Source organism: Apium graveolens, chromosome 8, assembly GCF_009905375.1.
Source record: "Apium graveolens cultivar Ventura chromosome 8, ASM990537v1, whole genome shotgun sequence".
Classification (NCBI taxonomy): Eukaryota; Viridiplantae; Streptophyta; class Magnoliopsida; order Apiales; family Apiaceae; genus Apium; species Apium graveolens.
Window position 1 is genome coordinate 169,666,309 of NC_133654.1, and position 22,938 is coordinate 169,689,246.

Genomic DNA, 22,938 nt, shown 5'->3' on the forward strand with positions numbered 1-22,938 from the left:
AAAAATTAAAACATTCAACTTTTATTCAGAAAAATAAAATTATAAAAATAAGTTACATAACTATACTTTTTATGTACCTTAAAATACGTGCCGGAAACTTTTTCAGAAATGTAAAGAATTGGAAGGGACTGAGCGAGTATAAAACTACAACTACTAAATTATGGCTTACAAACTTATTTAATTATTTACCAATACAATATCTGCAGGATCGCGTACCCTGAAATAATTGTTTCAAGCAGTACCAAAGCAAAGACATGAAGATCCCTCTGATATATGTTAGCCTCCTCTTCATCCTAGTCACGAGTACAGGTAATCTTAAATTTTGCAAACATTTCTATTCTTTATTATGTATATATATTTTTATTTTACTAGTACATTTTTAAATAATTTTCTTTAACATGTAAATCATGCAGGGAATGTGTTCGTGGGTGCGGATTGTAGCATTAGATTTTCTTATCCAGGAGGAGCTAAGTGCGACCATGATGCATGCATGAGCAAATGCAAATCTACTAAAGGTTCTGGTGCTAAAGGAAGATGTAATCTCATTGACACTTGTTTTTGCACTTATCCTTGTAGATAAATTGTACTTCCACCGTTTCGGAATAAATTTTTTTTGTCAAGAATCACACGTTGATGAATTGTATCGAAATATAATAATGGAAATTCAAAAATATTATCCGATGTAATCATGGTAGATCATTTATTAAAGAAAAATTATTATCAAACCATCTTATACGAAGACCTGGATATTTAAATAACATTAAAAAAAAAATTATTGACAAACCATCCGGCAATGACAGTGTTTGGTGTTGTTTTGATGTTCTTGTTTGCATTTGTTACAAACTGGTATGTATTACAGATATTAAGGCCAATACAGTAAAATGTAAAAAGAATTTTACACTAGTATATAGAAAAGAGAATCAAAAAGCAACACCAGTGAACAAAGACAAGATACAGGTGTAACATACAGCTGCCACAGCTGGCAGAGTTTGTTAGAACAGGGGAGAGAGACTTTCTTCTTTATTAAGTAGTACTGTAACAGATCTTCTTGATAGAATAATACACAGTTTCTTCTAGTTCTTTAATTCACTCCATTTGACATGGTATCTGAGCATGAGAGCTCGATCTTCCAGCGTAGATAACTCAATCAATCGTTAATCTCTGTTCAATTAACCCAATCAAAGCTAGATCTGTTCATCAATGGCGTCCCAAAATTCTTACTCTACTGTTCTTACAGGTGCATCCTCTACTATAATTGATGTGAATCATCCTTATTTCATTTCTTCATCTGATAGTCCAGGCATGATTCTCACTACGATAACACTGAATGAGCAAATTACTCGCAATGGAGTCGATCTATGAAGATCGCACTTTTCTCGAAATTGAAGCTAGGTTTTGTAGATGGTTCGCTGCTTAAGCCTACACCGACTACAACCAATACTTATATTGTAAGTCATTGGAATTACCTCAATCACATGGTAATCTCTTGGCTTCTCCATTCAGTTTCTGCAGATATACGTAATAATATTGTGTATATGGACACTGCTCAAGCGATTTGGACTGAATTAGCTGTTAGATATGCTCAAAGTAATCTCCCTAAATTGTTTAATCTGTGTAAGGAGATTTCTCAGTTGTCACAAGGCACAATGAGTATTGCGGCATATTATACGAAATATAAAACCTTGATTGATGAACTAGATAGTCTCACAGCTAGGCCTAAGTGCGGATGTCACAAGTGTACGTGTGAGATTAATGCAAAGTTGAGTGTGTATGATCTGAATGTTCTCAGCTAATGCAGTTTCTTATGGGATTGAGTGATGTGTTTACTGCAATTAGAGGACAAATTTTACTTATGACACCAATTCCGTCTCTTAGTCAATGCTATGCAATGCTGCTTCAAGATGAAACTCAGAGAGATGTACATACTACCTGTGGTCTTAACTCTAATAATATGGCAATGAATGTGATAAGTAATGTGCCTGGAAAGTTTATGGCTAAAGGTTCTGGTATGAATACTCATAATTCTAGCTCATTTAATAAGAAAAGCACTTTAGATGCTTCACTGGTGTGTGAATTCTGTCAAATGTAAGGACACTCTAAAGATATGTGTTTTTGTGTGGATGGATATCCATCCTGGCATAGGCTCTACGATAAGCCCAAACCAAAGCCAAGGATGAGGTCTACTATAACTCAGGTAGCAATGGTTCATAATGACAATTCTGGTGGTACTACTGTTCAGGATACTTCAGGTGTGGCATCACATGGTCTTTCTGAAAATCAGTTCAATCAATTAATTCAGCATGAAGCCTAGACCATCTGAGGCCTCTTCTAACTGGACTTCTACTAATACAGTTCACATTGCAGGTACTCTATTATCTTCACCGTTTGTGTCTAATAAAATTCAGTGGATAATTGACTCTGGGGCTATAGATCATATCACTTCAAATTATGCTTTGCTTACTAATCCAGTTCAATGTGATGCTGTCTTACATCTACCAAATGGTCAAACTATTAATGTTACTCATGTTGGTATCTTTGAGTACTAGTTCTTTGAACTGTTGTAATCATGTTAGTACTATCTCTCCTGATATTTGGCATGCCCGTTTAGGACATGTTCCTTTTCAATACTCAAACTTGTTGATGTGAACTATAACTCTGAATTTTTTGATTGTGATTCATGTCATTTTTCTAAACAAGCCACTTTACCAATTTTTTAACTAGTACCTCTGTTTCAAGTGCACTGTTTGACTTGATCCATGCAGATTTATGGGGACCATATTTAAGGACCACAAATGATAAATTGTAATTAATTTTTAACTATTCTTGAAGATAAGTCTAGAATAACCTGGGTATTTTTATTATCTCACAAATCTCAAGTAGTTTCTATTCTTAAAGCATTCTTTGCTTATGTTCAAAATCAGTTTAAAACATCTGTCAAAATTCTTCAGACAGATAACGATTCTGAATTCTTAAATAAGCAATTATCCAATACCTTAGCTACTTTAGGGATCATTCACCAAACTAGTTGTGTATATACCCCACAATAGAATGGAAAAGTAGAACGCAAGCATCGTTATCTGTTAAACATAGCTCGGGCACTATGTTTTCATGCTGGTTTCCAAATACATTTCTGGGGTGATTGTTTGTTGACAGCCACCACCTATTTGATTAATAGACTACAAACTGTTGTGCTTCATGGTTCTACATCACATCATATTTTGTTTAAAGAAGCACAAACCTGTGATAATCTGCGAGTATCTGGATCGTTATGTTATGCTTCTACTGTCCATCAGTCTACAGATAAGTTTGCTGCTCGAGCAGTCAGATGTGTGATGTTGGGTTATCCTTTTGGTCAGAAGGGATACAGACTACTGAATCTTGATACAAGAAAGGTCTTTGTTATGGATTAAAACTAATATATATAATTGATGTATCTAATAATAAGGAACGTGAGCTTCAAAGCTCAATTTTGACTGCTCTTGTGTTTCGTGACTCAATCTGCCTTAACAAGATACCTACGTACCTTGCTGATTGCTAAGGATCAAGTCAAAAAACGTAGTTCTGATCTGTGGGGTGAGGCCCCTTATATAGATGTGGGAGTCCTTGAATTGGACTTGGTATAGGAGACTTGGTGGTCAAGTCTCTGAATTAGGATAGACTTAGGAGTCCTAGGGAGTAGGAATCTGATTTCTTATCCCATGAGGTTCCTTGGAGGCCAATCTACAAGGATTTATATCCTCACTAGGATTTATCTTAATAGCTATTTTTCTCCCTTATTTATTAATTACGAAATTAATAAATAATCAGGGTTTTTGGGCCTTCTTTGTTCCATCAGGCCTGATCTGGTCCATCAGGCCTGATCGACATGTTAACCTTTCTGGTCTGAATGTCATACATCTTCTTATTGGGCCTAGGAGCCCATACCTTGTACAATTAATGCAATTTATACAATCAGGATTTATTTATCCCTATCATTTGCCCCCCAACTTTTGGGAAACATTGATTAGGTTTCGCAGAAGTTAAGTCTATTCATTCCCTTACAGGGTTTCGTTTTTGCGTAAAGTGTGGAGCGACCTACACGTTTACAACGATTGTTCCTTTTGTTCAGGAATTATCTTAATTTCCAGGAATTTTTCCCTTAATTCCGGGATTTTCCCTTAATTTCTGGATTTTTCCCTAATTTCTGGGATTTATCCTTAATTTCTGGATTTTCCCCTAATTTTCTGGGATTTATCCTTAATTTTCTGGATTCTTCCCTAATTTTCTGGGATTTATCCTTAATTTTCTGGATTTTCCCTAATTTTCTGGGATTTATCCTTAATTTTCTGGATTTTCCCTAATTTTCTGGGATTTATCCTTAATTTTCTGGATTTTTCCCTAATTTTCTAGGATTTATCCTTAATTTTCTGGATTTATTCCTTATTTCTGAAAATATTAGCATTTTTCAGAAAATATTTTAAGGAATTTCCTTATTTTTCTGTAATTTTCCAAGAATTTTTCTTTCTTTCTTTTTCCTTTTTTTTTAATACAGATTTCGACCAGGAATCCATTCGACCAGGATCCTGGTCGAATTAACCTTCAGTATGCCTTGGTCGACTGGATTTCGAGCAGGGTACATTCGATCAGGAATCCTGGTCGAATTTCGGCTAGGTTTTCCTCCCCCCAACTTTTTTTTAATAGGATTTTCTTCCCTTTCGGTCAGGATTCTTGTTTTTTGACCGAATTAACCATCTTTGGTTGTTCAGGTCGACAGGATTTCGATCTTGATGTTTTCGATCAGGAATTCTTTGTGTTTCTTGGTCGAATGGATCTAAATCCTGATCGAATTAAGTCTGTTTTTGAGCCTTGATCGAATTTTATTCGACCTCAAGCATTTCGATCAGGAATTCTTATGATTTCTGGTCGAGCTGGGTCAAGAAGCAGGGTTAAAACTATTCCGGTATTTTCGACCAAGAATTTTGGTCAGAATTCTTTTCTTGACCGAATTAGCCCCTTTTTTCAGCCTTGGTCGAAGGAAATTCGACCTCAATGCATTCGGCTAGGATCTTGGTGCAAGTCCTGATCGAATGGGGTCAAGAGTTCAGAATATTTATTTTGACCTGGGCCCTTAATTTGGGCTGAATTTTCTGGGACCAACCCTTCAATGGGTTTTTAGCTAATTGGGCCCCTCCCTTATTGGGCTAACTTTTGTTTTTAACTGGGCTTTTTAAACACTTGGGCCCTTAACTGGGCTTGATTTTTTCAAGGTTTTTCTAGAATTGGGCCTCATTTCTGAGCCCAAATTCCAAACTCTTCTAATATCTTTCTGGATTCTTCCAGAATCTTGAAAAAATCAAGTTTTTCTTTTGATTTTTACTAGAATTTCCTGGATAATTCCAGAACCTTCTTATTTTTTGGGCCCAAATGGGCTTTTTAAGGCCCATTGCCCCTTCCTTGGCTATATAAAGGTGGGATGAGAGTGTGATTTCCTCACACCTCTCATTTCACCTCTCTACTCCTTCCTCAAACTTTCTAACCTTCTCCTCTCTCAAATCCCCTCCTTTAGCTTTCCAACCTCTCCTTCAGGCTTTTTCCAGCGTGCTAATGGCTGATAAGAATTCCGAGAGGGCGGCCAAAATAGCCTCGGCTTCAAAACGAGGTAAGGATATCGAGATCCGTTCTTCATATATGTCTTTAATCGATATGATTAACACTAGGGGGGATGAATATCCCTCCACTGCACATCTCGATTCTTTTAATCATTGTAATACTTGGCACAACATAGATTTCGATAAACTAAATGCACGTTATAACGTCCTTCCCCCTCTTAGATTAGTTCCGGTCTCTGGTGGTGACCGTACTTGCCACTGGAGACCCGACACTCTCTTTATTTACACTGATGCCCTTAATGCTGGGCTTAGGTTTCCTTTTCACCCTTTTATTCCTCATCTTTTAGCTGATTTAGAAATCAACCCGTGTCAGCTTCCTCCAAACGCTTGGAGGAACATTTTATGTTTTATGGTCTGCTGCCTTAGGGAGGGCTTTTCTCTTTCTGTAGCTGTTTTTAGGAAGGTCTTTCAGTGCTATAATAGCTCTTCCAGCATTTGTGGTTGGGTCTATGTTAAGCAAAGGCCCAAAAGTAAACATATCTTTAACAACGCCTCTATTCCTGATAACAATCAAAATTGGAGGAATAGTTTCGTTGGGTTACGTTGGGAGAATGGCGACTGGGGCACACTCTTCCGATCTTCCTTCGGGAAGGTTAGCTATGGTAGCCTCAAATCCATTCACTTAACTCCCGAGGAAACTATTATTTATAATGGGCTTACTCAGGACGATGACACTACTACCAGCTGGACTCTCTTAGAGGAGTTCTCCCTCATTCACGTGGGACTATCCTCTGTTTCTCAACAGGGTATTTTTCTTCCCTTCTCAACTTTATTTCATTTCATGCATTATTAACACCACTTATTTTATTTTTTTTGCTTTGTTTTGCAGCTGCTAAGGAGATCAACGAGGACAATGTACCTCTCGTTGAAGAGACTGCTACGATGAAAAAAGCTCGCCTTGCAGGCCTGGACACCCGAGGGAAGGCCATGGAGCCTAGCTTCTTGAGAAAACACAAGGAGCCTATGGGGGAGGCTTCAACTGAAGTAGATGAGGGCCACAACGCTCCCATCACTGTTCCTGCTGCTGCTGCTACATGCGCCTTCCAGCCTCTCTGGGGATTTCGCCGAGGGGATACCGTGGTTGGATCTACGAAGCATGCTTGGGATTGGTCCTATCATAGCTTGACTCCCAAGGACTTTACTGATGTGGTGGCCACCCCTGACCTTGAGAGGATTAAGCTCATGGGAGCTCAGTCTCTGGCTTCAGTATGCCTTCTCTCTTTTGAACTTATCTTTCGTTCTTGTAACATTTTCTTGCCTTATACTTTGTTGATTGCTTTGTTTCAGTCTAACGCCTATTTTCAAGGCACTGTGAGGCAAGCCGAGTCATGGAAGCGGGCTTCTGATAAGGCCGATAATGCCCTTAGGAGGCAACAGAAGAAGTATGCTACCCTGGAGAAGAAGCTCAAGCGCAAGGAGGAGGAACTCGGAGAGTCCAACGCCGAGCTGGTGGTACTTCGGGCGGAAAAGGATAAAGCTATAGACAACTATCTGGATTCAGAGGAGTTTGCCCAATCCATGAGGATTAGGGATGATTCAGTCTTTCCCGGGTTTTTTAGGACTGGTTGGGACACGACCCTTGGGACCGTGAACGAGGCTTGTCCTGATATTAACCCGGCGGACTATGTCTGCCCTGATGACGAGGCTTTGCTACAGAGGTTTCGTACCCGAGTAGTTGTCTCGGATCATGTTCCTCAGGATCCACTCCTTCCTCCTCCCGAGTCTTCTTCCAGACCTGCTGAGGACGATAGCTCTTCCTCTTCCTCCGAGACGACAGAGACATCCAGCGAGAGCGGAGAGGACGATGATATGGATGCCGAGGGTACCTCAGCTCCTTAGAGCTTTTTCAGCCTTGCGTGGCTTGTCTTATTTTCGAGACTTTATTTATCGAACTTCTTGTAATATTTATCCGATCTATTTTGTTTATCACCTTTTATGCTTGCATCCATACATTTGGTTTTTATTTGTTAGGCCACAAACATACTTTGAAGAACTCATGAATTTCATAAAATTGTCTGGGATTCGTCCCTTACACAAGTCTTAATAAACTTTGTAATAAAACTAAAACATATAAATCCTAAGCAAGCAAAGCTTCAAGGTGCTTTTCAACCTACTCGCCATCCTGACGAGTGAGAATCGTATCCAGCTGCCCTACACATAGTAAACCTTCAGGTTTTGTGCATGCCAAGTTATCGGGACTTCAAAACCATCCATAGTCTCTAGCTTGTAGGTTCCTCTACCTTGAACACTCTTGACTCTGTACGACCCTTCCCAATTTGGGGCAAGCTTCCCTTTTTGTCTTACACCAAATGCTTCTATCTTCCTCAAGACTAGATCACCTTGTTTGAAAAACCTTTCTTTAACCCTTAGGTTGTAGTAGAATGAAGCCTTTTTCTGATATTCTACTATCTTTGCATGTGCCTTATCTCGCACTTCATCAATTAGATCCAGGGCTAACCTCTGCCCTTCTTCATTTTCTTCTGCATTGAAAGCCTGAATCCTTGGAGAGGAATGTGATATCTCCACTGGAACTACTGCTTCTGCCCCATATGCCAACATGAAGGGAGTCGCTCCTGTCGTGACTCTACAGGTAGTCCTATAGGCACATAATATGGGAAGTATCTCATCCACTCAATTATTTCTTGACTTCTCGATCCTCTTCTTTAGTCCATCCAGGATTATTCGATTTGCTACTTCCGCTTGTCCATTGGCTTGTGGGTGAGCCACAGAGGTGAACCGTAACTCAATTTCATTTTCTTCACAATACTTCTTGAATTCCTCGTTGTTGAATTGTCAATGACTAGGATACGGGGAATTCCATATCGGCACATAATGTTTTCCCACAGGAATTGTGCAACCTGCTTAGTTGTGATTTTGGCCAAGGGTTTGGCTTCAATCCACTTGGTGAAATAATCAATGGCTACAATCAGAAACTTCCTTTGTGCCGTGGCCATAGGGAAAGGCCCCAGGATATCCATCCCCCACATAGCAAAGGGAATGGGCGAGTTGATATATGTCAGCATCTCGGGAGGTTGTCTAACAACAGGTGCATGCTTCTGACAGCGGTCACACTTCTTCACATATTCTTTGGCATCAACCATCATTTCTGGCCATTAAAAGCCTAGACGAGTTATCTTATGAGCCAAGGCCCTACCCCCCAAGTGTTGTCCACAAATACCTTCATGCACTTCTTCAAGAGCCAAACGTGCCTCATCGGGCCTGAGACACCTCAAGTAAGGAACCACGAAAGATCTTTTGTAAAGAATCCCATCTATCAAAGAGTACCTTAGTGCTCGAACAGTTAACTTCCGTGCTTCAGTTGCATCACTTGGCAGCCAACCGGTTTGAATGTGAGCCTTGATGGGATCAATCCATGACGTCCCCAGGCCTATGGGAGCCACAAGCTTAACATCTATGCTTCGTGTCTTCAAAACACGGAAGTACACACTTCCTCAACTTTCTTCTATCTCGGATGAAGCAAACTTTGATAATGCATCTGCCTTAGCATTTTCCTCCCTTTGAATGTGCTCAACATGGCATTCATTGAATTGGGTCATCACAGCCCTTACTAGGCGGACATACTTAGCCATCGTATCATCCCTTGCCTCAAATTCTCCCTTTACCTGGGATATGATCTGCTTCGAGTCTCCACGGACCTTTAAGTTTTTGACTCTAAGTGTCCCAGCTAGACCAAGGCCAGCTATCAGGGCTTCATATTCTGCCTCATTATTTGTGGTTGGGAAGACTAGCTTCATAGCATACTCAATTAAGAACCCATCAGGGCTTTGCAAAACCAACCCTGCTCCACTGGAATTTATTTTTGATGCTCCATCAAAATAGAGAACCCAGTATTCTTTCTCCTTATCATCCTTCTCTTTGTCCCTATTATCGACTCCCTTGTCTTGAGGTACGGTATCTTCCTGCCCCCCGACTTCTTGGTTGGGTATGGTACATTCCACCACGAAGTCTGCTAGTGCCTGGGCTTTGCTGGCCGTACGTGGCTTATACTTGAGATCGAACTCTCCCAACTCTATTGCCCACTTAATCAATCTCCCACTTGCTTTGGGACTGTGAATGATATTTCTCAGTGGCTGATTCGTTAGCACCTCAATCTGATGAGCCTGAAAGTAAGGACGCAGTTTTCTCGAAGCCATTACCAAGGCTAGAGCAAATTTCTCAATAGATGAATAATTCAATTCAGCACCATGCAGAATTTTGCTGACATAATACACGGGTTTCTGGACTTTTAGCTCCTCCTTAACCAACACCGCGCTCAAGGCGCTCTCTGAAACAGCCAAGTCAAGAATAAAACTTCATTCAAAGATGGTTTGGCCAACAACGGGGCCTGAGCCATATACTTCTTTAACTTTTCGAATGCCTTCTGGTTTTCCTCATTCCATACAAAGTCTTTGACGTTTTTTAGTGACTTGAAGAATGACAAGCACTTGTCTCCTGACTTGGAGATGAATCGTCCTAGCGCAGCGACCCTTCCTGTGAGCTTCTGAACATCCTTGACAGTTTTTGGTGGTTCCATGTCCAGGATTGCCTTTATTTTATCGGGGTTAGCCTCAATTTCTCTCTTTGAGACCATCAATCCCAAGAATTTTCCAGATCCTACTCCGAAAGCACACTTCGTAGGATTCAACATCATCTTGTGGTACCTCGAGACCTCAAAAACTTCCCTCAAATGGGTTATATGATCAGTCTTTACTAGACTCTTGACTAACATGTCATCAACATAGACTTCCATAGTCTTTCCAATAAGGTCCTTAAAAATTTTATTTACCAACATTTGATAGGTGGCTCCTGCATTCTTAAGACCAAATGCCATAACAAGATAACAATAAACACCAAAGTCAGTGATAAATGATACCTTTGGAATGTCGTCCTTGTGCATCTTAATCTGATTATATCCGCTCAATCCATCCATAAAACTCAGCATCTCATGCCCAGCAGTGGCATCAATCAAAGTATCAATCCTTGGCAATGGAAAACAGTCTTTAGGGCATGCATCATTCAGATCAGTGAAGTCTATACACATCCTCCACTTTCCATTAGCCTTCTTCACCATTACAGGGTTTGCTAACCACTCCGGAAATTGAATCTCCTCAATGAAACCAACCTCTAAGAGTTTTTCTACTTCCTGTTTTATAGCTTCTTATCTTTCCGGGGCAAAATTTCTTTTCTTTTGTTTCATTGTCTTCCGGCTTGGATCCATATTTAGCTTGTGAGTAATCAGCTCCGGGTCTATGCCTGGCATATCAGTTGCTGACCATGCAAATACATCACTATTTTCTTGCAAAAATTTCATCAACTTCTCTCTAAGGGGCTCTTCTAATGTGGCTCCAATGAAAGTCATCCTCTCAGGATTCTCGGGGTCTAAAGGAACCGAAATCAAGTCTTCTGCTGACTTTCCTCTCTTCTCGTCATTTTCTCGGACATCCATATCCTCAATAGAAAGAACATGCCCCCCGAATCCATCTGCCCTCAAAGAGGCCACATAACAGCTTCTAGCCATTTTTTGATCTCCTCTCTCTTCTCCAATCTCGTTTCGGGCGGGAAACTTCATAACTGAATGGTAGGAAGAGGGGACTGCCTTAAAGGCATGCATCCCTGTTCTCCCCATGATAGATTATAAGTTGAACTAGCCTTTACTACCACGAAATCCAACATCTGCGTTGCTTGCCTTGGTTCTGTACCTATGGTGGTTGGCAATTTGATTATTCCTTCCACAGGACATTCTACTCCAGCAAATCCATATATCGGCATGTCGGTTGGTGTCAACTGAGAGTCGTTATGCCCCATCCTTAGAAAGGCGTCGTGGAGCAATATAGCCACAGAAGCACCATTATCCACAAGGACCCTCTTAACCGGGCTATTTCCTATTATTGGTGTTATGACCAGCGGGTCGTCATGAGGAAACTTTACACCCTCTAGGTCAGAATCATCAAAAGCCAATTTTACTTCTGTCTTGGCCCTCTTCGGGGCTTCTCCAACAATATGCATAACCTCTCTAGTATATGCCTTTCTGGAATTCTTGGACAATCCAGCAGCAGTTGGACCTCCAAAGATCGTGTTTATCATAGGCCCTCGAGGTCATGGCCCTCCAAAAATTGCATTTATAACCGGCCCTCTAGGTTGGGGATTCCGCCCCTGATCGTCTTGGTCCCTCCTACGATCTTCAAAGTTCTTCCTTCCATTATTATTCCTGTCCCCTCCTTCTCCAGTATACTTGTTCAATCTTCCTTTTCGAATCAAAAACTCAATTTCGTCTTTCAATTGCCTACACTCATCGGTGTCATGGCCAACATCTTTATGGAATCTGCAATACTTGCTCTTATCTAGCTTGGCGGGATCAGCCTTTAAGGGCTTAGGCCAATGAATATCTCGATCCTTCTCGATTTCCATCAAGATTTGGCTTCTAGGAGCATTCAGCTTAGCGTATTCGGTGAACTTTTGCCCATGTCCTCCCTTCCTGGGGGTTGAATCAGGGTTTTGTTCGGTTCTAGGATACTTGTCCTTAGCGATATACTCCAGATCAGTTTTCGCTTCTTGCCTCCAGTGGGCTCATTACTTACTACGGTCTTCCTCATGCTTTCTTCAACCTTGATATACTTCCCTGCCCTCTCTTGGAGCTGCAACATGCTTTCAGGGGGACGTTTGGCCAAGGACATCTTGAAAAACTCATCCTTAGTTCCTTGTTGCAATGCTATCATGGCTACCTTATCATCAAGGCTGGAACTTTTAAAGCCTCCTTTGTAAAACGATTCAGGTATTCTCTCAAAGATTCCTTAGCTCCCTGCACAATACTCATAAGAGATGCTGAACTTTTCTCATGGACTCTCCCACTGATGAACTGCTTAATAAAAGCCTGACTTAACTCTCTGAACGATCCAATAGAGTTTGGGGGCAAGCGACTGTACCATCTTTGAGCCATACCCGACAGAGTTTGAGGGAAGGCCCGATACTTTATAGCATCATTCACGGGTTGCAGCAGCAGTGCATTAGAAAATGTCCTAACATGATTAGCGGGGTCTCCCGTGCCATCATAGGCTTTGATAATGGGCATCTTGAATTTCCTTGAGATATGAGCATTCATTATCTCTTCTGTGAAAGGTGGAGTTGGATCATCAGGATCTCCAAGGGGAAGGAGATTGCTTGGATCAGTTCTTGGGACGACAACCCTTCTTCGTACCGGACTATCCAGGTCTATGACAGGAGGAGGATTTCTCCCCCTAGGAGGTATCTGGGGTCTGGTGGCCTGGTGAGCCTCCAAGTCACGCCTCAGCCTTTGGATCTCAGCTTCATGAGCCCTGATCCTTTCCTGCACTTCTTGGGGATTTGCCCCTCGGGTGCTTTGAGGGCGTTGCCTTCCATCGGCCATTGGCTCTTTGCCAGGACGCCTCCTTCTTGGGGCCATTTCATCATCCGAAGATTCGGAGTCTCTCTCAGTGTAAGGACCAGAAAATTCCCGATCCTCGGGGATAGGAGCCAAACCTCTTATATAGGGGGCGATTGCCCTCGTGCTTCACTTCGTCCAGCATATCCACTTCCTCCAACCTCGGGGGGAAGGGGCATCCCATAAGGGGGTTAGTAGTAACAACAGTTGAATATTCATATCCGACGGGTCGAGAATTCACAGGTATATGTACTTGTTGAACTTGAGGATTCGTACCTTGAATAGTCGGGGGAGTCGTCCCTTGTGGCTGAGGTTGAGATGCCCCTATCTGGGTTTCCACCTGAGTAAATGCATAAGTCGAATGGGGAGGTATCTCCACGGTAGACGAAATCATCTGGGTTGTTCCCGATGGTGTTCCTTCCTCCAGAGCACTAGTTGTTCTCCGTGTTCTCGCCATGGTTGTTGTTGTGCTTTCCCACAGACGGCGCTAAATGTTATGGATTAAAACTAATATATATAATTGCTGTATCTAATAATAGGGAACGTGAGCTTCAAGGCTCAATTTTGACTGCTCTTGTGTTTCGTGACTCAATCTGCCTTAACAAGATGCCTACGTACCTTGCTGATTGCTTAGGATCAAGTCAAAAAACGTAGTTCTGATCTGTGGGGTGAGGCCCCTTATATAGATGTGGGAGTCCTTGAATTGGACTTGGTATAGGAGACTTGGTGGTCAAGTCTCTGAATTAGGATAGACTTAGGAGTCCTAGGTAGTAGGAAGCTGATTCCTTATCCCATGAGGTTCCTTGGAGGACAATCTACAAGGATTTATATCCTCACTAGGATTTATCTTAATAGCTGTTTTTCTCCCTTATTTATTAATTACGAAATTAATAAATAATCAGGGTTTTTGGGCCTTCTTTGTTCCATCAGGCCTGATATGGTCCATCAGGTCTGATCGACATGTTAACCTTTCTGGTCTGAATGTCATACATCTTCTTATTGGGCCTAGGAGCCCTATACCTTGTACAATTAATACAATTTATACAATCAGGATTTATTTATCCCTATCAATTTGTTGAACATGTGCTTCCCTTCAAAACTATGCATACTCCGGCTCCGTCTAGTCTGTTCACACAATATCCACTATCTTCTGTTGATGATCCTTTAGTTACTTCTGATCATGGTGGTTCCATTTTGGAGTTGCACACTTCAGATGCAGTACCTAGAGTCTCTACTAATCCTGTGGTATTGGTTCATGATGAGTGTTATGTTCCTCTTTTGGAACCTTTATTGCCTACTACTAATGACTCTAGCAGTCTTCCTACTGCTGATGAACAAATCACCACTAATCCTTCTCGTCCTCTTAGACAAAAGACTGTTTCATCTCGATTTACTGATTATACTGGTTTACCTAGTACTTTGGTGTCTAAGGCCAACACTACTACATTAACTTTACCAGATTCTATGCACTATGATAATTTTCCCCAGGTTCTACGCATTTTATGACCAATGTTGGTAAAATTCAGGAACCTTATTCCTACAAACATGAAGCTACATGTCCTGAATGGTGTACAACAATGACTACTGAGCTAGCTGCTCTGGAGGCCAATGACACCTGGGATATTATTCCACTACCTCCTAATTAGAAATCGGTAGGCTGTAAATGGATATATAAGGTAAAATACTAACCTACAGGTTGGTTGAAAGGTATAAAGCATGTCTGTTCGCTAAAGGCTTTACTCAGACAGAGGGGGTCGACTATTTTGAGGCTTTCGCCCATGTGGCTAAAATGACTTCTCTCAGGGTTTTACTCTCAGTGGATGCTTCTAAAAATTGGTCTATTGACCAATTAGATGTAACAAATGCGTTTCTTCATGGTGATCTAGATGAAGATGTGTATATGTCTCTACCTCTAGGCTACACTCCTCCCTTTGATATTTTGGCCAAATTTCCCTGGTCAAATTCATGTCTGCAAACTTAAGAAATCATTATACGGTTTAAAACAAGCTCTACGTCAATGGTTTCTCAAGCTATACATTTTCTTACTTTTATTTGGCTTCAAACAGTCCGTTTGTGATCATACCTTATTTACATTTCAGGATGGCCAGTCCTTTGTTACATTGTTAGTATATGTGGATGATATGGATTGATGTTATCCAGGAATGATTCTGCACTAATGGTTCGTGTCAAGCTGTTCGTTTCTTCTCAGTTCAAGGTTAGAAACCTTGGTCCATTGAAATATTTTTTAGGAATTGAATTGGTTCGTTCTACTGCTGGTATCTATCTGAATCAACGTAAATATACATTAGATGTCATTAAGGATGCTGGTTTAAATTCATGTACTGCCTCTGTTGTTCTAATGGAAAAAAATCATCAATTGTTAACTGATGATGAAACTGTAGTCATTTCAGATGTCTCTCTCTATCTACGTATTGTTGGTCGATTAATCTACTTAACAATTTCTCGTCCTGACATTGCATATTATGTGCATGTGTTGTCCCAATTTATGGCTGCTCCTAACGTTATTCATCTACAGGCTACTTTTAAACTGTTGAAGTATATTAAAGGCACTTGTGGTCAAGGATTATTATTGTCTTCTACCTCTTCTATGTGTTTAACAACATATTGTGATGCTGACTGGGGAAGTTGCAAGCTTACAAGACGGTCTGTCACTGGTTTTTGTATAACTCTCGATAGTTCTTTGGTGTCTTGGAAGAGTAAGAAACAGCCTTTGGTGTCCCGTTCCTCCTCTGAAGCAGAATATAGATCAATGGCTGATACAACTTGTGAACTTGTGTGGATAAGAAATTTGTTGGCTGAGTTGGGTGTCCCTCAGCTCAAACCTGCCCCTTTGTTTTGTGAAAAGCTTTCAGCTATGTATATTGCTGCTAATCCGGTCTATCATGAGCGTACCAATCATATCGAAATTGACTGTCACTTGGTCCGTGAAAAGCTTAACACCGGGATTATTTCTACTGCCTATGTTCCTTCCAGTGATCAACCATCAGATTTATTCACTAAGGCTTTGAGAGCTATGCAGCTGCATTACTTACTTGGCAAGTTAGGAGTTGTCAATTTTCACCCCTCCTAACTTGAGTGGGGATGTTACAGATATTAAGGCCAATACAGTAAAATGTAAAACAAATTTTACACTGTCATATAAACTACTACATAGAAAAGAGAATCACAGAGCAATACCAGAAAACAAAGACAGGTACGGGTTTAACATACAGTTGGCAGAGTTGGCAGAGTTGGCAGAGTTAGTTAGAATAAGGGAGAAAGACTTTCTTCTTTATTAAACAAAACTGTAACACATCTTCTTGATAGAATAATACACAGTTTCTTCTAGTTCTGCAATTCACTCCATTTGACAATATGAACCAACCATCTTCGTCATCTACATACTTAATAGTTGCAAATATAATGACATTAGCCTGCATTGGATGATTTAAGTTTAGCAAAATATCAGTTTTAAGTACAAACTTCAGCACATGATCCAGTTTCGCTTCCACAACTGCTTTCAATTTTCAATCTCAAATAAACTAAAAAGACTAATTTAAGGAACTGTATGTTTAGCAGTACGTCGAGTGAATCTATTCTAAGTGCTTTGATCTGAGATATATTCAGGATATTTGTTTTCCTTTCCTGCTTCCCCGACCCCCTGCAATCTTTTGTGAGAAAACTGGATCCTGCAACCTGTTTTCATCAAATTCGTAATCAATGTGTGATGCAAAATAAAGTGAAAATGCGAAAAGGGAGTACGAAGATCACATTTTTCGTATCTTTCTAACACTGTGATGATCGCGGTTTGGATAATAGTGTGTTGCTGCTACATGTGACAAATCAACATCGTCTGTACAAACCCAAAAATTATTACAAAACTATATTCAGTGCAAATGTTAAAGTACATTTTGGATAAAGTATATTCAGTGCAAATGTCAAATGTTAAGGTTTCTGTAGTGCATCGTACAGTTTTTTGGCCTTGATGTCCCAGAATGTTACCTTAACATTTGAACCGAAAATTAGCCTAATTCCGTGAGTACTTTTACCAAGTTAGGACTTTGGTGGAGAAAATCTATATATTTTATAACATTTTTAGCACATGCCATCTGTTATTTTGAATTTGAGTTGAGTCTGTGGTTCTTGACTCTTGCTAAGCACATGCCTACGCTTGATTTTGGACCAGTTAACGATAATCCCCACAACATCTACATTTTAACATTTTAAAAAATTATTGATAATGCAAATTCTTGCAATTTCAGCTTAGTAATCAAGTGTAACGAAAGTTCACCTGTTAAGAAAACATTCTTATTTGCTATTTTCTGAAGTTCCGAATGATCGTAGAAATCGTATGTGTCATCTGGTAGCTTTGTTTCCTTATCATCCATGAGTCTTACTTTGGTGTCTTCTCCAAAAACCAAACGATACATGAAGCCAACGGTTCTGAACTTCTCGTCTCGCTTGTAATGCTCAACGCCGAAATTTGTAATGCTACAAACATTACCAAGATACAACTTCTCATCTAGGGCATCATTACTGATAACTCCTGGTGGCGGGACTGCACCTTCGACGCCGTGCCGGGATCCTTCGCCGCTGTGGTGGGGTTCCTACAAAATAACACCGCAAGGGGGGTTTAGGGTCCCGCGGCGCCTCCGGCGTGAGAGTAAAAACTCGCTTTTGTGGAAGATGAAGATAGATATGAATGCAAGATGGCTATGTGTGTATATGAGTGTGAGAGAGTGATTAACCCCAAAATCTTACCTTCTTGGGCTATTTATAGCCCAATGATAGGGTTTTGGGGTTGGTACCTTTAAATCATAGCCCTTGTTTCTGGGAGCAGAGGACACCTGTCTGTAGTGGATGCTTTACACGTGTCAGCGCGGGAGTGGTCGAGGAATATTTCGAGGATCCTCTGACACGTGTCTTGATTGTTCCCATGATTGATGTGTGACAGTTCTCCCCATCATGTGCTTGGGCCAGTGTCTCACGTGCTGGGATTTCTCAAGGTTGTCGTTGCGGGACTAGGTCAGTTAGGACTGGAAGTGTCCGGGAGTAGACTGAGGAGTTAGGAGCCCCGTACAAGTCCTACCAGGAGCTGTATGGAGTTAGGAGTCCGGGACTAGTCCTTCCAGGAGCTGTATGGAGTTAGGAGATTGGGGCCAGACCTTTTAGGACCTATATGTACTATCATATGCCCCCACTCCCTTATGCAGATTTTCTGCATGGGGGAGTAGATTTGGGTTTGTTTGAAGAACATGAGCTTTTGATTGTTGTCTTTGGAAAAATTTGAGCTTTTCTTGCCCCCCAGTCCAGATTGCGTTGAGTTCAGCCAATCCGGACTAAAGTTTGTTGTCTTTAGAAGGATTTGAGCTTTTCTTGCCCCCATTCCGGATTGCATTGAGTTCATCCAATCATGACTAAAGTTGGTTGTCTTTAGAATAATCTGAGCTTTCCTTGCCCCCAGTCCGAATTGCGTTGAGTTCATCCAATCCAGACTAAAGTTTGTTGTCTTTAGAAGAATTTGAGCTTTTCTTGGCCCCTAATCTGGATTGCATTGAGTTCAGCCAATCCGGACTAAAGTTGGTTGTCTTTAGAAGAATTTGAGTTTTTCTTGCCCCCAGTCCAGATTGCGTTGAATTCAGCCAATACGGACTAATGTTTGTTGTCTTTAGAAGAATTTGAGCTTTTCTTGCCCCTAGTCCGAATTGCGTTGAGTTCATCGATTCCGGACTAAAGTTGGTTGTCTTTAGAAGAATTTGAGCTTTTCTTGCCCGCTAGTCCGGATTGCGTTGAGTTCAGCCATTCCGGACTAAAGTTGGTTGTCTTTAGAAGAATTTGAGCTTTTCCTGCCCCCCAGTCCGGATTGCGTTGAGTTCCGGAGTCCGGACTTGGAAGTTGAAACGGTTTTGGGGATTCCCCCCCCAATGATTTGAATTATTACAACTGTTGGTGGTTAAAAGACGTGCCGTAATTATGACTAACATTTATCACCGTGTGCGATGTGCGGTTAGGATTGTGCCACATGGTGTGACCCTTCAGTTTTTCACCATGCCTATAAAAAGCCCCCCTTCCTCTCTTTTTATTTTTACTCTTCTTCGAATTCTCTTCTCAGTTTTCTCTCTTTTCTCTGAAGCTTTTTCGTCGAGATCTCTTGCTGGTATTCCGCCGTTGCCCGGTCTTCTCCAATCTCTCCGCAATCTCTTCGTTTGTAAGTTTCCTTCTCTTCTTTTCTTTCTTTGTTTCTTTCTTTTAGTTTGCTGTCTAATTGGTTTTTGTGTTTCCGCTATAGTGCTTGTGTTTTGTTGTGTTTGGTTTTTTATTGAATTCTTGTGTATATATCTGTATGTGTATTTGTTTTTATCATATTTTGTGTTTGATCTTGGTAAATAGTGTTTCTGAAATTAGGGTTTTTTGTTTGGGTCCGGACCTGGTTGCTTAGTCCGGACTGATGTATTTTTGTTATATGGTTTTTGCTGTTTTTGTGTAATTGCGGCCTTTGGGTCCGGAGTAATAGGTTAGTTTTAGGGTTTTATAGTTCGGAGTGGCTATTCTGTTTTTGGGTTTTGTTTTTGGCTTTTGGGATCTGGGTCTCTGGACTGGTTACTTTTGACTAAAATAAAATTGAACATAGGATAGTCCGGACCATGTAGCTTTCAAGATAAATAAACTGTAGGTATTTAGACTAACCTTTATCACTTGTTTTAGGTTTATGGTCCTGACTAAAGCTCGTGCGAAGGCCTATATTTCTTGCTATCCAAGGCCGTCTGGTTCAGATTTAGAGTCTTCTAGTGATTCTGAGCAGATTGAGATGGGGAAGAAAGCGTCGACCTCTGACTCCGAAGCGATAACTAAGCTGTCTGTGGCTAGGGTTTCATCTAGAAAGGTGCCTTGCACTCCGGAGGGCTTATGGGTGGATACACCCAGTTATTTCGCCACCAAGAGTGATGAGATAGAGAATAGTTTCTATTATAGAAGTATTAGGCCCGGGTACGCGAGACAACCTAATACGGGTCCGGGGCCTTACAATAAGGAAGAACTCGACAGAAAGTTTGCGGATAGTATAGTGGCGAAGGAATATTATGATATGAAGGATGAGTATGCTATTTTAGATCATGCGGCGCAGGACTCGTCAGTCCGGGTTGCTTTTCAGTTAGACCGTCGGATTGAGTGGAGGTTGCCGGAGCCCGATGAGCGGATTTATCACAGACCGGCCGATGGATTCGTTCCTGTGTGGTTGGAGCATCTTCGCTCCAGATGGAATCCACATTGGCATCTGTTTTTGAAGCATCTCTGCAAGTATGAGTACAAGCCGTCTCCCATGCAGATAACTCCGAATGGGATAAAATGGATGTCTTGGTTCATTGCTTCATGCAACCAGTTTAAAGTGCAGCCCACCTTTAAGTTATGGCATCATATTTTTCATCTGGTCCGGTCCAGCCGGATGCCTCTGTATGAGATTCGGTTCCGGGCTCCGGAGTGTGGTTGTGGTGGATCTTACAGGCCCGTGATTCAACAGTTCTCTTTAAAGCACTGGAATGGGGAGTTGATTATGCTTAGGGGTTTAGATTTGCATTACCTTCCCCATATTGCTGCTGAGGGAGTCCGGACTCGGTTCCGTAGGGATTTCTCGGGGGAGATGCTATCCGGATGATTTTTGCTTTTTTTGAATGTTTGGGTTTCCAGATGACCCATGACACTTTCATGATTCACATGACTATGCATAGGCTAGGTTGTAAGCTATTTTGGTTTTGTGTCCGGACTGCTTATGTGCTTTCTTTTGTTGTGGTTCTTTGTAGTTTTTTGACTTATGTTTTTTGCTTTGTTTTCTAACAGGCTTACCACATTATAATCTGGATATGTCTTCTTCGGCATACAGTGAAGCACTTAAGGGTTTGGGCAAAGCTTTCAAGCTGCCGAAGAAAGCTGCTGTTGGTGGGTCTGGATCCAATGCTTCTGTGGAGGAGGGGTCCCAGAGCAATGCTGTGTCAAGGCCGGAGGCTGATGTGACTGAGAAGGCTCCAAAGCAGGTTGTTGAGCCAGAAGTTGGTGATGAATTCGAGAATCTTGAAGATCTCGAGCCTCTCGGGGAGGTTCCTGATGTTGAATCCGGACGGAAGAAGAAGAGGCTCCGGACGAAACCTCCCTGGAGTGAAAATTTTAATGCTGGTTCTGGGCCCTGGGTTGATAAGGAGGAAAGGAATAGATTCTGAGAGTCCGGAGGCCGGGAGTCTGGAGCTGGAAGTTAAGGTCGCATATTTCATGGTTGGGATTCCCACTGAGGATGAGTGGAGGAAGATGAACCAGTCTGGATTCGACGCAACTATGAAGGAGTGGTCCCGGATCTGGGGTCAGGTTCATTGTTTGTATGTTCTTGTTTTTCTTCTATTCCTTTGCCTTAGAATAATTTTCTAAGTATCTCTATTTATTGCAGCTTGGTGGCTAAATGGCCGGATCTGCTTCTTTGGCTTATAATAAGCTTAAGGATGCCCGGACTGCTATTTCTGATAAGGATGCTGAGATCAGTAATCTGAGGGATCAAATCATTGTGAACGATACTTCTCTGTCCAGACTGAATAAGCACCTTACTGATGTCACTACACGGGCTGAGAATGCTGAAAAGGATGTTTCAGATCTAAAATCCGAACTAGCTGAGCTCCGGAGGCAGATGTCTGCTATGAGGTCGGAAGCTGAAGTTATTAAAGAGATCAAGAGATCTGAGGATTATGATAAGGCCATTGCCAATGCTGGTGCTCCGGAGGTTGGTCGTTGCTGGTTGGTTGTGGAGAGACACATAAAGACAAATCCGGAGCCGATTGGGATAGCTTTGTTCAAGAGTTTATAAAGGCGAAGGAGGATATAGAGCTTGGATTGGGGGAGCCGGAGCCTTTCGATGGTCCTTGCCCCAGTTTCTTGCCTCCAAATGCTCCGGAGTCTTGATTTCCTTTGAACTGTAATTTGATTTTTGCTTTAAGACTTTTGGTACTTTGCTATTTGTAATATTTGTACGCTGCTTTGGGCTGATTCTAGTCTGGTTACTTTTTAAATGTTTGCATTTGTTGCTGCTATTTTGCTTTGCTATTGTAATTTGTTTTTCCTTAGATTTTTTTTTCTAAGTTGTAGTTTTGCTCTAGTCCTGGACTCATATCTAGTCCGGACTAGTGGTTGTTTATTTAGCTTAGAAAATTAATTCTAAGTAAAAATGGTTGCTCTAGTCCTGACTAATTGATTGTCCGGACTAGTGGTTAGGTTTTTTACTCAGAAAATTGGTTCTAAGTCAAAATGGTTGCTCTAGTCCTGACTAATATCTTGTCCGGACTAGTAGTTATCGTTTTTACTTAAAAAATTGGTTCCAAGTAAAAATGGTTGCTCTAGTCCTAACTAATTGCTTGTCCGGACTAGTGGTTAGCTTTTTTACCTAGAAAATTGGTTCTAAGTAAAATGGTTGCTCTAGTCCTGACTAATTGCTTGTCCGGACTGGTGGTTAGCTTTTTTACTTAGAAAATTGGTTCTAATTAAAAATGGTTGCTCTAGTCCTGACTAATATCTGTCCGGACTAGTGGGTAGCTTTTTTACTTAAAAAATTAGTTCTAAGTAAAAATGGTTGCTCTAGTCCTGACTAATTGCTTGTCCGGACTAGTGATTAGCTTTTTTACTTAGAAAATTGGTTCTAAGTAAAAATGGTTGCTCTAGTCCTGACTAATTGCTTTTCCGGACTAGTGGTTAGCCTTTTTAACTAGAAAATTAGTTCAAAGTAAAAATGGTTGCTCTAGTCCTGACTAATATCTTGTCCGCACTAGTGGTTAGCTTGGAAAATTAATTCTAAAGATGGTTGCTCTAGTCCTGACTAATTGCTTGTCCGGACTAGTGTTTAGCTTTGATAAAAGTAAAGAG

General features: G+C 41.1%; 1 protein-coding gene across 4 annotated transcripts; it reads left to right on the forward strand.

Annotated features, from left to right (window-relative positions):
- Positions 1 to 914: 914 nt before the first annotated feature.
- LOC141678097 (uncharacterized) lies at positions 915 to 16,434 on the forward strand. 4 transcript variants are annotated; one of them, XM_074484331.1, is made up of 3 exons: positions 923 to 2,364; positions 6,478 to 6,854; positions 6,936 to 7,573. In XM_074484331.1, the coding sequence occupies exons 1-3, from the start codon at positions 2,301 to 2,303 to the stop codon at positions 7,485 to 7,487; spliced, it is 993 nt and encodes a 330-aa protein (XP_074340432.1). In that variant the 5' UTR covers positions 923 to 2,300; the 3' UTR covers positions 7,488 to 7,573. The 4 variants fall into 4 exon arrangements, 2 of the variants coding, with proteins under 2 accessions (XP_074340432.1, XP_074340431.1); XR_012557606.1 differs by lacking the exons at positions 6,478 to 6,854; positions 6,936 to 7,573 and adding exons at positions 15,147 to 15,262; positions 15,584 to 16,428 and having other exon boundaries at positions 924 to 2,364; XM_074484330.1 differs by lacking the exon at positions 923 to 2,364 and adding an exon at positions 4,444 to 6,394.
- Positions 16,435 to 22,938: the final 6,504 nt, after the last annotated feature.

Bases quoted from the DNA above. Each gene is read 5' to 3' on its own strand.
- LOC141678097 (XM_074484330.1), top strand. From the start codon at position 5,584: ATGGCTGATAAGAATTCCGAGAGGGCGGCCAAAATAGCCTCGGCTTCA. The intron at 6,395-6,477 runs GTATTTTTCTTC...TTTGTTTTGCAG, and splicing joins ATCCTCTGTTTCTCAACAGG to CTGCTAAGGAGATCAACGAG. The intron at 6,855-6,935 runs GTATGCCTTCTC...GCTTTGTTTCAG, and splicing joins GAGCTCAGTCTCTGGCTTCA to TCTAACGCCTATTTTCAAGG.